This window comes from Thrips palmi, unplaced genomic scaffold (assembly GCF_012932325.1).
Source record: "Thrips palmi isolate BJ-2018 unplaced genomic scaffold, TpBJ-2018v1 HiC_scaffold_1, whole genome shotgun sequence".
Lineage (NCBI taxonomy): Eukaryota > Metazoa > Arthropoda > Insecta > Thysanoptera > Thripidae > Thrips > Thrips palmi.
The window spans coordinates 1,654,338-1,670,100 of record NW_023144620.1 but is presented as its reverse complement, the minus strand read 5'-3'; the positions used below and the strand labels follow the sequence as shown (position 1 = coordinate 1,670,100).

Genomic DNA, 15,763 nt, shown 5'->3' with positions numbered 1-15,763 from the left:
TTTCCCCTTGGTTGGACGTACAAAATTCTACCTTAACATATAGTGTGAGTACCAACTTGTTTGTCCGCAGGCCGCGGCCTGGCTCGCCGCCGCCCAGGCCATCATGGTGCCCAGCGGCAAGGTGGGCCCCATCGTGCCGCCCACGCCGCGGCCGCGGCGCACCGTGCCGTCCTCCACGTCGGCGCCCGCCCCGGTCTACGAGGAGCCCGAGGACCCCTCGGCCAACGAGGTCGACGGCGGCCAGCGCTACCAGCCGCCAGTGTACCGGCCGCCCCTGCTCAAGCACCTCCTGCTGCGGTCGCACTCGCTCAAGTTCCGCCAGCTGTACGCCCACGAGCTGCCCAGCTACTTCCAGAAACAGGTACGAGACAATGAAGACGGACTCACACTGTCATTCACTGTGGGAAAAAATCACAGTAAATCCTGTAGTGATTAGTACAGCTGTCACTGTAGTTCAGAGTACAGGATTTACTGTACTTTTTTACAGGATCTACTGTACTTTGTACGGGATTTACTGTTACCACAGGAGTGGAGTACGGAATATCCTGTACCAGGTACAGTAAATGCTGTAACCAGGCACAGTAAATACTGTGTCCTGAACTACAGTAAATCCCGGCAAAAAAATTAACGGGATTTACTGTGGTTTTTTCGCACAGTGTTCCTGCACTGTGAGAAAAAAGTACGGAAAAAGTGCGGAACATGCCTGGTCAATAATTTGCCTGGAACGTCCGTACTTGCCACCTACGGAACGTTCCGTACTTTTTTTCCGTACCCATTTACATGGGTTCATATGGAGCAAGTACGGAACGTTCCTTTCTCCGTACCTCCGTACTATATTTTTCTGTACCAATTCCGTACAAAAGTACGGAATTTTTTTACAGTGGGGACGTCGCGTTGAAACGAATGTGACAAAATGCGAGGGGGCAACGACTTGAAAATTTCGTGTCAGCTGGATTACGGATTACCTCCGGATTACAACAAAAAATTTCCTGGATTACCTTTGGATTAAGTCGGACTACCCCGGACTATCTAAAAATTTTCCGGGATTACCCCGGATTACCTCCAAATTTCAGGTCATCCGATTACGAATTACCAATTCGCTGTCAGCTAAATTACCGAAGTCGTTACCCCCTCAGACAAAATGTCACGTTCCTTTCAGCATTTTGCCACTTTCGTTTGAATGTGAATGAGCTAGTTCATTGCCGATTCACATCCAAACGAATGTGACACTATGCCCAAAAGAACGTGACACTTTGTCACATTCGTTTCAACGCGATGGCACGTTCCTGGCATGAGAGTGAACGCACTAAAAATTGATTGGTCTGACACACAGCGACTTTTACACTTTCACAGTGAATAGGTGTGAATATTTCAATGTTGGGCTTGCTTGTCTGCCCTTGTCCGAATGACTCCAGCCCATGCTGCAGCAGTACGCCGCGGGCCTCGCGCTGTGTGGGCGGTGCGTGGCCCTCATCTGCATAGCAAAGCTGCAGCGAAGCACTGCCACTCGTCATCAGCGTCCATAACCGCGAGGCAGGCAGGCAGGCCCGGTCGGTGGATCGTTCTTGTCCGAGCGGCCCCGGCAGCTCCACGCCCCCCCCCCCTTTCCCCCGGACTCTATTTGTTTAACGGTGGGAGATTAGCATAGAAAAACGCTCACGTAAACATTGTTAAAGAAATGCACCAGCGTCACCATTCAGACAGGGTGAGTTTGAGGATTTGAGACCAATGACGCGAATTATTGCACGTGGTTGTGCAAAATGGACAAGCATTCAATCAAGCAACAGCCAGAATTGTTCCATAAAATTGGGTGTGTGTCCTTGGACGAAAAAAAGCGGGCATTCATCTAATAGACCACGGAATCTGAATTTGGGGTTGTTAAGCGTCTCAGGGAGTGCATATACATCCATCTCGTTATTATTGGCACAGTAAACGCCTGCAAATAAATTAATTCACGTTCCTTGGGCATTTGTGAGTGAGTGATCAATCAGAACGCAGAACAAAAAAAACCGGAGCTATGCTTCCCAGACTTTTTTTCCTGTGTGGATTATCTTTAGCAGGACAGGATCGCTTCATTAATTCCAATTACTTGATTACTTTTGTAAAAAAAATAACACGAAAAGGTTGTAAAGTTGGATGGTCGCAGTGTGGGCCCGCGCAACACGACGTTGGCGTTATGAGTCGTGGCGGCGATGCACCGATAGCGGGCATCGTGTGTCTCGCGCAGTAAAGCTCTAATTGGATCGTCAGCGCGCAGGGGCTGACTCCGAGGGGCGCTCTGTCTCTCTCGCACTCACTGCGCGTTCCGTAGTGGTGCGAGAGAGACAGAGCGAAGATGCACGGTTCGGAAACAGGCCACTCGCGGGGCCGCGGTCTTGCAAGGCGCCCCAGCCAGCAGGGGGTCGCTAACGTAACCATTTCCCCCAATTCAGGGTGGGGCGCTTGGCCGACGAAGTAAAAGTACGCGTATTTTTTAATTAAACGGTAACAGTTCTGTTTTTTAAACGCGGGTCACTAACTCCTGAGGTTTGCGTCCGCACTCCAAACCTGCTGTAGAACTTTGATGCCATTATTGAACATCACTCTACAAACGCAAGTGTCCACACACTTAAAAATGTATGCCTACATGCACACTGTTCTAAAGTGTGTGCCTGCAGGCACACAAAACAATGTGCTTGCGAGGCACATACTTTAGAACAGCGTGCCTGACCGATACTGCTAGGGTCCTGGTCACACAGTTAGACACTGTGTGGTTCCATGCACACTGTTCAAAACAGTGTGCCATGCAAACACTTGCGATTGCAGAGCAGTATTTGCCAAGGACTTTGTTCCAGTGCTTCATCAAACTTAAGGACAATCAAGTGACCAAACATTTTCTCAAACGATCTGCTTCGGAACCTATGGCTTGATTTAAAATATCATCAGGTCAAAATTACGAGGTCTACATACCTCCTTTAGTTCAACATATGGTGGAAGCAGGACACAGGAATCCTTACACGCAGACGACCGGGCAGTGGAGCAGGAGCGGTGCACTCTTTGCTCGCGCAAGGAACCTGCCAGTGTTCTCAAACGGGCGGTCCGGCTCGGCCCATCCCGTCCTGGCGCTGCTTGGCCAGAGCGCCCAGCCCGGCCCGCCACTCTGAGCATGGGCCGGGTGGCGGCCCGGACCGTCCAGAGGAGCGGGCCGTCGCACAACCCGCTCCGATCGGCACCACGCTTGGCTTCGGCTGCGTAGCCGAGCTCGCAACGCGCTGGCTCACTGCGAGCGGCGGTCGGTTCGATCCCAGGCAAGGCAGCGCGCCGCTCGGCAGCCATCCTTGTCTAACCCACTGGCCGCCTTGAGTGCGAGAGAGATGCAAGATGTGCTCGCTCGTCGAGCGCCGATCACACCTCCGCCGCCGGTCCACTGGCCGCCGGCGGCCGGTGACAGAGGCAGCCGAGCCGAAGGCAGCCGAACCCAGCTCGGTGCCTCGGACGTGTCCCGCAAAATTCGGACGGGAGACCGACGGCCCATCATCGTCCACTGCCTAGGCGGTGGGCCGAGCCGGACCGCCCGTTTGAGAACACTGGAACCTGCTCAGCAAAACCAACACACCGCCCTAATGCGCCTTCTGAAGCGAGTGTGTATGAATAGGGCGCCAGGAAGCGCACAAAAGCCAGTATGCGGCTCGCAACAAATACCCGGAAAAAAGGCTGGTCGCGCTGGGAAAGGATATACGCAGTGGGAATACGGTGGGGTGGGGAGGGGGCGAAGACGAGGCAAGGGCTAAATTAGCCGCTTCCATGCAGCGAAGCCACCCATCGCAGACCCTGCAGCTCTTTGTGTGTTTGTGTGTGTGTGTGTTGGTGTGTGTTGGTGTGTGTGTTGGTGTCTTGTGTGTGTGCGCGTGCCTGAGCCGTGCAGTAATTCCTAATTAGGCCCACCGCGTTCACACTAAGCGCGCCAAGTCGCACGGCTCGGAGTGTCCCACATTCGACAAGAGTTTTGTTTATTTACGACCTCTTTTATACACAAGCACATGAACACACAAGATATCCAAAAGCACACAGGTAATTGCGTCAACCAATCAGCTCGCGATAACGACACAGAACACAACATTGCATTGGCCGAAAAATCTAACTTAGTTCGTAACATAAAACCCAATCACATAAAAAACATTTACGGGTACTGCGTAGTATTCTTCTTAAAACCTAAAGCTTACATCCAAAATAAAATTGTCCTGGCAATCAATTGTGATATTAAAAAAAATGGGCACACAGAATATATAAAGTTATAATGAATCACAGAAAAGTTGACGGATAATACCCAGCTGTTGGCAGGGGCACTTATTATTTTTTCAGTCCTGTGCCCTAAAAAGAAAAGAACACTGAAAACGTAATGGTCGGACACATGGCCAAATAATGCCGTGACAAAAAGTTACGCCAAAAATTGGCGTGACACGAAATTCACGACGATAAACGGCATGACATGTGTGTCACGCTGTCATTTGGCGTGAATGACAAGGGGTTTTATGAGAAAAGTCACGCCAAAAAGCGGCATGACAAGAAATTCGCAATAAAAATTGGAGTGAATTTTTGAGTCACGCCGATATATGACATGACTTTTCTGTCATGCCGTTTTTGGGGGTGACACTTTATTCGCGCGCCCCTGCAGCGGCACGAAGTCACGCCGATAGATTTTCAGTGAAGAGTCCTAGGTGTCCCCGCGGTGAAGTGCTCGTGGGCATGGCAGCAACGACTCGTCGCCTTCCTGGAGGCCAAGACCCGCGTCACCACGGGCAAGGGCCCATCCTCGTCCTCGGGGACGCCGCCCCCGGGGTCGATATGCCAGACCAGGGTGTGTGGCCCACTGGCCTAGTCCCTGATGGTGTCGAGGATCCAGGGCATGTAGTGCGCCACCCTGGTGTACACGCCGGGCCAGCCGCGCGTGCCGCAGTTGCGGGGCCCGAAGGCCACGACCCCCGTGCTGAACCAGCGGATGTCGCCGCTCTCGTGCAGGTCGGGGCCCATGAGGGGCCCGCCGCTGTCGCCGTTGCAGGAGTCCCGGCCCTGCGCGCCGCCGGCGCACAGCTGGCCGCCGCTGCTGAGGCGCACCGCCGCCTTCTGGTACACGGGCTGGCAGTCCGCGTTGGACACCACGGGCACGGCCAGCTTGAGCTTCACGTCGCTCTCGGAACCTGCAGGCAGAGGGGCGTTAGTCGTCGGCCGGCATGCACCCTACCCGCAGAGGCACACGCGGATACTTACGCGTCTCCGTCTTGCCCCAGCCCGCCACCCACCGCCTCTTGCCCACGTAGGACTTGGCGGCGACTTCGCTGCTCGCCGGCAGGCAGATTGGCGCGATCCAGTCTGGAAACGGGAAGAGGGAGAGATTAGGCACGCAAACACGGGACGACGTGTCGTCGGGGCGATCCGGGCCGCAGAGAATTCCTTACCAGTGAACTGCACGTCCCTCGAGAGCCTGAGCAGGGCGATGTCGTGGTAGTGGTTAGGGTCATTCTTGGCGTACTCAGGGTGCGGGATGGCGCGCTCGACGGGCACGTCCACGGCGGGGGCGGCGCAGATCTGGCCGCCGAAGAAGTCCGGCCTGCAGTCCGGGCTGGTCTTGGTGTCGTGCTCGCCCAGGCGCACGCTCACGCTGCAGGCGAAGGAAGGCGTCAAGTAAAACGGGAACGCCACGCACCAGCATCAGATGGGGTGGCCGAACGAAGAGCCTCTCGTCGCCGTCTCTCTCGCGTCCCTACGTGACGCCCCACGAGTGCGACAGAAACAGCGTCGAAGGCGCACTTCCCTGGCCGGTCGCGGCGCTGGACTCACAGTCGGATGGCGTCCTCCTGGACGCAGTGGGCCGCCGTGAGCACGTAGCGCTTGGCGATGAGCACGCCGCCGCAGTAGAAGCCGAGCTGGCCGCGGGCTGCAACGGCCAACACAAGGGGTTAGCGCGGGGGTTTCCGGCTTGCACTCCGAACAGTCTCCTCGCCTCTCTGTCTCCGTTGCTCTCGCAGGGCGTTCGGCAAGGGTGCGAGACACGAGGCCGCGGTACTCACGGCTGCGGTACTCCAGCAGCGCCATCCAGGGGAACTCGCCGAGCTCGGTCTTGTTGCCGCCGAAGATAATGTGCTGGTGGAGGTCGATGCCGCACACGTCCGTGGGCAGCAGGCCGGCGTTGGGGTGGCCGTCGTGCGGGCTGGGGCCGCTGGGCGATTTGGGCAAGGGCGTCACGGGGTCCGGCCGGTCGCTCGTCGCCGGCCTCACGGCGGGGCTCGGCGCGCGGTCGTCCGTGTTCTGGCAGCACACCTGCGCGGCCGGAGGGAGGACGGGTTGAAAAACAGAGACAAGGCATCCGACTTGCAGTGGGTCTTCGACGTCCGCCACGGCCACGGCGACTCGACACCCCCCAGCAAAAGTCTGCTATCTGTGCGAGGCTAAAACATAAGCCGCTATCTGCGTGCGGTCTAATTCTAAAGCCGCCATCTGCGCCGGACCAAAATAAAAGCCGCTAACCAACTTTCCGTTTAGGTTAGGGTTGACATAAACATAGCAAATTACTAATTAACCATTCGGACAATGTTTCTGGGCCGTGGCAAAGTTACTCTGACAAACTTTAGTAACAAACAGGTAAAAGTTTGATAGCGATGTCTGTATTAGTTCTTAAACTATATAGAGTCAAAGTCGCGAGGTGGGGAAAGCAGATAGCGGCTTTTATTTTGGTCCGGCGCAGATGGCGGCTTTAGAATCGTTCGCACGCAGATAGCGGCTTATGTTTTAGCCTCGCACAGATAGCAGACTTTTGCTGGGGGGTGTCGCAATGGATTCCTCCTACGGAGAGCAATGCATTGGTGGGGTCACACGTTCGATTCCCGTTTAGCGAGTGTGGAGCTCAAAACGCGTCCGGAGTTTTGACCGTTTTGACCGCCTCCACCGGTTTTCTGGCCCACCCTGCACGGCGTCGCTACTCACCAAAGGGGCGGCGGCCTCGAAGCCGCACTGGCTGTTGCGCAGGAACTGCACGCTCTCGGGGGGCACGGGCTTCTTCCGGAGCAGCGCCACGAGCGGCGGGCAGCGCACCACGGGGATGCAGGAGCCGGGCCTGTCGTCCGGGGTGAAGCAGGAGCTGCCTGCGCACAGGACGTCGACTTGGTCACAATCTTGGCACCTCACAAATCGATGTCCACCGCCCTTTGTCCCCCGATTTTGTGGTCCAAGAACCATCGATTCGACAATCATCGACAGGAAGAGGTCCTTCGGGTCCGTCTTCTCAGAACACACGGTTAGGTTTCCCGCCTCATGCGCATGTAGGTTGGGTTGCCTACTGGGCGAAATAATGCCCGACAGAGCCGCAGAGTCGGTGCGGTCCTGTTTCGGTTGTGTATTTTCCGGGATTCGATAAATCGAGTCAGATTGTGGTTCAAGACGTAAGACTATATTCCAAAACACTGTTCCTGCTGGCTCCACACACACACACCCTTACTCTAAGCGTTCCTCCAGGCGACTGCCCGGCCGCCCGTCACTCGGCTCGGCTGTCGCCCTGTTCGGCTTCCGCGGTCCGCGGCTGATCAGTATAGCGGTAGGGTTTTCTATTAGGGTCAGCAGTTATGCCGCGCGCCGCGCGACGCCGCTTCCCCCAAATCGTCTTGTCTCCCGCAACATCCGCGGCGCACGGAAATGCTGTCGCCCCGACCCTACCACTTAACATTTTGAAAACTGATTAGATGGTAAATTTTTGAATTACATTAACGAAAATACGGATTGATGAGTGGTGTGGAGCCAATATTACAAATACAGAAAAGTACAGAAATAACAAATTCAAAAAGAGAAATCACATACAAACCACAGAAATACAATCATAGCTAGCACTTTTTTTTTCGAAAACCTATTTTTTTTTTCTGAATTCAAATTCATCTATTCAACGCCATAAACCTTTTCAAACCCATTATTTTCCCCAAAGTAACGTGCGGCGTCGAGGGCCCTGGTGCCCGCTTTTCCATTTTGCATAGCAAGGGCCTGTGACGGCCTGCGGCCGCAGATGGGGAATCCCCGCGAATGCCTTATTAGCCGGTCGCGTCATCGCCAAGGCCAAATCACGGAGCTAGCTAAAACGAGCTGCCTCTCCCTCCCTCCTCTCTCTCTCTCTCTCTCTCTCTCTCTCTCTCTCTCTCTCTCTCTCTCTCCTTCTCCGCGCGATTACCATCCAGGGGCTCTCGCGCGCGGAGTATCGGCGCGGCCCATTAATGTCCCCCGGAAAGTCCGATCCGTGGGAAGAGGGAAGGACGCCGTCCGTCCGTACCCCGCGCGCAGGGGTGTGAAGTGGCGTCTCGCGCGCGGAGTAGCGACGGCGGACCAACGCTCATCTGACTGCGCAGGGGTGTGAACTGGCGTCTCGCGCGCGGACAGCGGGTGGAAACTACTTTTCCGAAACGGGCGTGCAGACGTTTTGTTATCCGTTAACATCGGCCGAACCAAGCAAGCTAGGTAAAATCTGCTTACATTTTCGGAATCATCACAAAATTTGACAGGGAATATGGTACTTTATAGATGGCGAAAGCAAAATGATCATAGTTATTTTGAAGCCTAAAAGCAAATGTGTTGCGAAATATGGCCCTGATCCCATGTCTCGCACTGTCGCGGTTTGCTCAAAATGACTGATTTGGAAACGTTAATGTGGGCGAACGGAGCGTGGTATCACAAATCCGAAAACAGATTTGGAATCCTCAAGACTTTTACCATGGTATAGGCTATATGCGTTCTTTTGAATTTTCAGATTTCATCCTGATAACTGTCGCCGAATTTCAGTCGATTACGTGTTTACAACAAACATTTGCGTGGCTCAAGTACCGACCATTTTCGGGGATCGTTGCCGTAAGAAGGAGTAGCTACCTACTCCATCTATATAGCCTATACATTGGCAAAGTTTTTGAGGATTCCAAATCTGGTCTCAGATTTGTGATACGACACCCCGTTCGTTCACATTAACGTTTTCAAGATGGAAATGTTACTCGACGAGACATAGGATTTTTGGTCTTTTTGAAACATTTCTGTTTTTAGGCTTCAAAATAACCATGATAATTTAGGTTTCGCCATCTAGAAAGTATCCTATTCCCTGTCAAATTTTGTGCTGATTCCGAAAATGTAAGCAGATTTGACCTAGCTTGCTTGGTTCGGCCGATGTTAACGGATAACAAAACGTCTGCACGCCCGTTTCGGAAAAGTAGTTTCCACCCGCTGGCGTGGAGTAGCGACGGCGGACCAACGCTCATCTGACTGCGCAGGGGTGTGAACTGGCGTCTCGCGCGCGGAGTAGCGACGGCGGACCAACGCTCACCTGACTGCGCCGCGGCGGGCTGGGCCAGCACTAGCACGAAGGCGGCGTGGACGGCGAGGACGGCGAGGGCGCCCCGCGGGGAGGGCGGCACGGCCATGACAGGAGCGCGGCTGCGCGGCGTTCGGTCTGATCGGGCGGGTGGAGGATGCGACACCGACGGCGAGCGGCCTGGCAATGTGTGTCTGTGCCTCGCGGTGCCTGCACTGCGATCTGTGGGGCAGACGGGCCAGGCCCCCCTCCACCTCAATTCTGGCCTCGCACCGGGCGGTTTTTCCCCAGTTTACTCTGGCCCAACCAGAAGGCCGGATTCGCGGCCAGCGTGCGCATCTCTGACAGAGAGGGTCCCTAGTCGTGGGGCATCCCGGCCCCGTTCCCCGCCTTTCCGCGAACCAGGCTCCTGCCGTTACTCGAACCTCGCGATTCGAAAGTGAGAACAGTGAGTCTATAGTTAGGAATGAAGAGCTAACACTGTTGTTGGCAGGCCAATACTCTATTTGTTTTGATAAAATTGGCAGAAACCTTAAAACTTGCAGTTGTTATTGATCAAAGAGGTCGTGCAACCCCCCAACCAGAACCAGAACCATCCAGACAAAAAAGCGCAACTCAACCTCCTAATAACAAACACGTAGTTTGATTACCGGTTTCAACACTCACATAGTTTGTGCACCGAGACCAACAAACACGTAGTTTCGCGGCCGTTCGGGAGTCGCGAGTAAACACTCACGTAGTTCGGTTCAACAATCACGCAGTTCCATTTTCTACAGTATTATTGCTGTGTAAGTCGTTTGATCACTATTAGGTGGTAAAAAACAGTCATTGTGACCGAATTTAAGCTTGGAAACGTGTTCTGAGGCAGTTTTCAGTAAAAATACAGTCAAAATACAATGTGGCGAACAGCTTCTCAAAGTACTTTCAGAGTGCCCCTACCGACCATACTCTCCACTTTTAGGTTGAAAGTGACTCAAAGCACAAATAATTTAGTTTGTACACCCTCAATGGATGCCCAATGTCCATTTTCAGTCTAAAATAAAACACTCGAACAAACTACGTGTTTGTTAGCCCGCAGCAGAAAACTACGTGCTTGTTGCATCTTCTAGCAAAACTACGTGTTTGTTGACCTCGATGCTCAAAGTACGTGAGTATTGAAACCGGTGATCAAACTACGTGTTTGTTATTAGGAGGTACTCAATTTAACAAAAGAAATACGTACCTCACATTCTGCCGCGTTAATGTGGAAATCAGCGCGATGTGGGTCGCGTGGCGGTGCGGCGCCTGCCTCGCGTTGATGATGTCCACGCCCTTCGCTTCGCGGCCGCGGCGCGGCAGACGAACAGACAGACAGACGGTTGGACAGACACTCATCCTAGGAAATAAAGAGTCGTAACCAAGGCTGATATTCTGGGTGAGGTATTCTTTATCACCCAAATTTGGATAAGAATTATTTTGCTGCTCAAATTTGGATGAAAGTAAAATAGCTGCACCCTTTATTCAAATTTGGGTAAGGAAACCTTCCTAGTTCAAATCCGGTAGATAAAACAATCCTCCCCCAAATTCCTCGCCCAATACATGGTATTGATCAGAACTCTCTCATTCTCAGTGCGCACTAGGAACGAGTCACGGCTAGGACCACATATTTAGGGTCGAAATTATTTTGACACCCAAATTTAGGTTACGGAAATTTGCATCAACCTACCAAGTTGTATTAGCATCTATATTTGGGTCACAAATCGTTCCTCTCCTAAATTTGGTCAATCCAGCACCCTCAACCTCAATTTTATTTCAGCTGTGATTATGACTCCGTCCGACCCTCACCGACAGTCACAGCGTCCACGTCCTCACTGAGAATGAACTATATTTCAGTCGGTCAGTCACTCACACATTCAGACGGGAAGGCAGAACGTCGGACAGACAGACTGGCGACGCGAGATAAATGTCGCTATTGAGCCATAGGCAGAGTGCCGCTCGGGTCGTCCCCTCGCTGCTCGCCCGAGGCGCTTCGTCTAGCGAAAAGCCCTTCGTCCTTGCCGGAACAGCGAGGAGAGTGTCGCGTCGGCGGGGCGAAAAACCGCTTGGACATTTGCTGTTGTTTTTTCTTGTCGCTGCGGTTCCTGACACCGGAGCGTTGCCGCGTTGCTTGATCTGATCTGCCGCCTCCGAATTCCACATGCTGAGGCAATGCTGGCAATGCTGCGGCGGAGGCGCGGCCGTCCGCCGGTCCTGCCGATTACTTAGCGGGTACTGAGTGGGCGGCCCACTGTGGGCCGCGGTGACCAATCAGCACGCGTCATCTCGCTTCCTCGTGTAGCGTTGCACTGTGGTGCACCTTGATGCAGCGCGCCTTGAGCCCAGCCTCAGCAGCATCAGCGCGTGCTCGTGCTTCACCGGGCCTCCCCACAAGGGAGGCTGGAACCCTCTCCCCCACTCCTCCCAAAAAGAACACGACTTCTTAGACTTAAAACAAAATCCCTTTTTAAAGTTACTGTTTTGAAGAAATGCTATGTTTTCATCCTAACTTTTTTTTTTCTCGTATGAAGAAAAATTCTCATCAAAATGTTTGTTTTACAAAACGACAAGAAAAGAAGAGAATAAAATCAAATCTTCGTTCCTGGGTGCGGCTGATAAACCCATAAAATGAACACTGAGAAAACATTACAAACTATTTTAGGCCTTACAAAGAAAAGGAGCTTCTTATAACAAAGTATTTTGAGCATACATAAGCTTACAAAGAAAATACTTTGTAATTAACGAACTATTTCCGCGTATAACGAAGTAAATTAAATTAGTTTGTATCATGTATGCTCAAAAAACTTCGCAAGGTTTTTAGCGTGAACACATCTCATGAACACTTCTCTGTTTCCTCTCGTTTCAGATTATCGGCGATGTGCTGCCCAAGTATGACCGTGGTGCCACCAGAGTCAAGCACTCGGACCAGGTATGGCATGCGTGGAATTCCAAGTTAGTTTCGATTTCACTTTAGTGGAAAGGGGACTCCGCCTCCGCCGTGGCCACAGTGACGGTCAAATCGACGACGAAAAATTAAATTAACAAGCCCCTGTGACACGAGGCGATGTGGACTCCACGTTGTGGAGCGCTACCCTTGGCCGTATCGTGCAGACAGGAGGAAGCTGCTGCACTGTGCGAAAAAACCACAGTAAATCCCGTTAATTTTTTTGCCGGGATTTACTGTAGTTCAGGACACAGTACTGTGCCTGGTTACAGCATTTACTGTACCTGGTACAGGATATTCCGTACTCCACTCCTGTGGTAACAGTAAATCCCGTACAAAGTACAGTAGATCCTGTAAAAAAAGTACAGTAAATCCTGTACTCTGAACTACAGTGACAGCTGTACTAATCACTACAGGATTTACTGTGATTTTTCCCACAGTGTGGGGATAATGGGGTGTCGTGCTCGAAAGACGGAGAAGCGACCCGGCGTGCGTGGGCAGGAATACAAAGTGGAGGCGACTGCCGTCCCGCCGCGGCACGCCGTCCCCAAGGCCAGCAGACGACACAGTGCACCGGCCGGCACTCTTGACATTGGCTGATCCCAAGAACTGTGTCACTCGCACGAAAAAAAAAAAAATACTTCGTTGTTGTGATCTACTTTGTTGGATGGATAGGCATAAGCCTACACTCAAGAAAGTCTACGAAGAAAATGAAGGCATTGTACAATTGCTTCGTGTTAATGTACATACTAAGAAGGATTTTGCTTCGTAATACGAAGCAATTCTTCGTAAAATTTACAATGCCTTTATTTCCTTCGCACTACGATGTTTCTTCTGTGTAGATGCGATCGAAAGACCGGTACCCACAGCTGGTAGCCAAGAACGAACATTTGAAAGAAGACAACTAACGCAACTAACCTAACCTGGAGTTTGTTGTCGTTGTACGTTCGAAAGTACCAGCTTTTGGTTCAGAATGTTGGATTTTCGGTCGCACATATCGAATTCAGCCTTGATCGAATTCAAACAAAGTTGATAACCTCAACAATTTTATTTTTTTTCGTGCGTGTGTCTGTGCAGTGTACGCGCTCGGGATGCCGATAACTTAGAACCCCAGTGTCGCAGTAAAGAAGTGACTGGCAGCCTTCAGTCGAAGCTCTTTTTTTTTCGTCCTCACCCGCGAGGCTAGATTTAGCGACGGTCCCTCAGATGGCGGCTGGTGGTATCTTGCCCGTGTATCGGGCTGCTGAGATGGACAACGAAAGAGCGAGAGGAAAAACGAGATCCTAGATCAGCGATGCAGTGAAGAAACGGATAAGAGACTCCTGCCCCGAATTTATCGTGTGATTGTGAGGCCGCGTTTTGAACCGTCTCGCAGCCTTGGGGCGGGCCTGAACACGGCATGGGTCATTATCCACTTGGCGCGCAGGAGGAAGTGCCGGAGCAGCAGACTGATTCCGTGAGCCGTTTTCGTCGCTCCGCCTCTCTCGCACCTATACTGGACGCACTGGAGGCCCCACGAGTGCGAGAGCGACGAAAACGACTCTCGGAGTCAGTCTGCGCTGGAACATGGCTGGGACGAGTGGTCACACTCCAAAGGAGGGCCTCAGGGTCTTGCCGGATCAGGATCCCGATTCGAGGCAGCTGGAGTGGTTGCAGTCAAAGCAAAGCACATGTCCCTCACCCCTACTCGCGCTCCCACTCGAATAACAAGAAAAGAAGCGATGGGAGTAGGCAGCCCGACTCGCATTTTCGTGTCGCTTTCAAATTTTTGGCCCAGAATGTAGCCAAAGAAAATACCTATCGTCATAGAATTCATGGATACGTCAAGTTGAGGAATGTTTTTGTTTCGTGATACTAAAGTAAAAAGATGTCAAAATCTTAATAACTTTTAAAAATGCTAAAAAATTCGAATAAAGTTCGAGGTGTTCTTGTGCTGACATGGTTATTGAAGTTAGTGGGGGTCACAAGTTAGCTTCGAGTCCTGTTAAGCGGCTCTGGAGCCTGAAAACGCGGCCAGAATTTTCGCCGCCTCCGCGCCGGTCTTCTGGCCCACTGTGGTGCGGGCCGATTGGTACAATTATCCCTACATGCCTCTCTCTCTATTTTCCAGGTCGTGCCGCTTGCCTACTACCGCAGGAAAATGTACTACTCCGGGTACCCGGACTACGACTACTGAGTGCGGCGCTCCAGACGCCGACCGCTGACTTTGCCGCGCGGGGTCCTGCAGTGCCTCGGGACAGCCCTTCTCTCGGTGGTGTGTCCACCGACATCGACGACATCCAACTTTCAACGGGCCGATCACCGAGAGCCTCCCACGCCGCCGACGTTTACACTCTGAAAGTCTTACAGTGGAGATTGCCCATATTATGGTGAAAATTCTCTATGTAATAGGGGTGCACCTGACTTAGCAAGTCACCATTGGCAATTCATTGTTCCTCAGAATTTGTTTGTCGAAATTTTTTGCCTTGGAGAAAATCTTCACCTTAATATGTTGGTGCAACCTTTCACCGTATGTCATTTAGAGTGTACTCTTCAACTACCTTGAAGTTACCAACTTTTATTTTGTTTACCATTGTGACCTGTGAAATAATGACCTGTGAAGTTCTGAAACGGACTGATTACTTACTGTAGAGAGCTTTTGTTTACTACATTCTAGTGTACTTAATAACGTGTAAAAATGACAGATGAATTGATACTTCCAAAAAAGATAGACATACTATATCGTGGTAGTTTTCTGTTTACTTTTAACGAATACCACTGCCTTACGTTACCTTAAGTACTTTATCTGATCAACAAGATCAACAAAGCTTTCACGTTTAAAAAAAATAGTTTGTGACGCTTGCAAACAGAACTCCGTCCAACTACACTGTAAGCTGAAGGTACAAATACGCAGATGTGAGAACTGTTCGCTCCCAGGTTGAGGGGGTGTTACTTGCCATAATGTTTTGCTGCTTTTGTGGCTGTCGAGGATGTTTATTTTTTTACCTTGAGAAAAAAATTGTTTTCTGCAAATTTGGCCCTGAGTGGATTGAAATCGATTAAGATTTGTGTCAAGCTGGTGAACTAAATCAAAAACTAAAAAAATAAATGTCCTTCCGTCATAAAATGAAACTCGACATCATTTGTGTGAACCGCCCAACAATATTTATTGAATGCTGATGGTTTCCAAATGATTCAGAGCAATTGACATGCCATGCTCTGTAAAAATTGTGTAAAAATACAAATAAAATAAACATTTCTACAAAATCAAAAGTGATCCTTTTAACCCCTTTCCTGAACAAAAAGACAAGAGGACAAGTAGATGAGGTGGGTCTAGAACTGCCCCCGATGGACATTGGCGAATCAGGTGCGAGACAGATTTGGTAAAGTTATTGCCGAGTCAGGCGCGGATCCAGAGACTTATTCAAGGAAGGGCAATGTTGCGAGAGTTGCCTACTTGCAGGAGTAACGGGCGTCTTTTTGCCGAATGACGCCCCCCTCCCCCCCTTTCTGTA

At 51.5% G+C, this 15,763-nt stretch overlaps 1 protein-coding gene across 1 annotated transcript; it reads right to left on the bottom strand.

Annotated features, from left to right (window-relative positions):
• Positions 1-4,568: 4,568 nt before the first annotated feature.
• LOC117643060 (CLIP domain-containing serine protease 14D-like) lies at positions 4,569-9,368 on the bottom strand (the record flags this gene model as incomplete). The annotated part of the gene is made up of 7 exons (XM_034381713.1): positions 4,569-5,177; positions 5,248-5,349; positions 5,436-5,638; positions 5,818-5,914; positions 6,048-6,297; positions 6,961-7,118; positions 9,323-9,368. Coding segments are annotated over 7 exons (1,179 nt in total), but the record flags the coding sequence as incomplete, so codon positions are not given.
• Between the last annotated feature and the right edge of the window lie 6,395 nt (positions 9,369-15,763).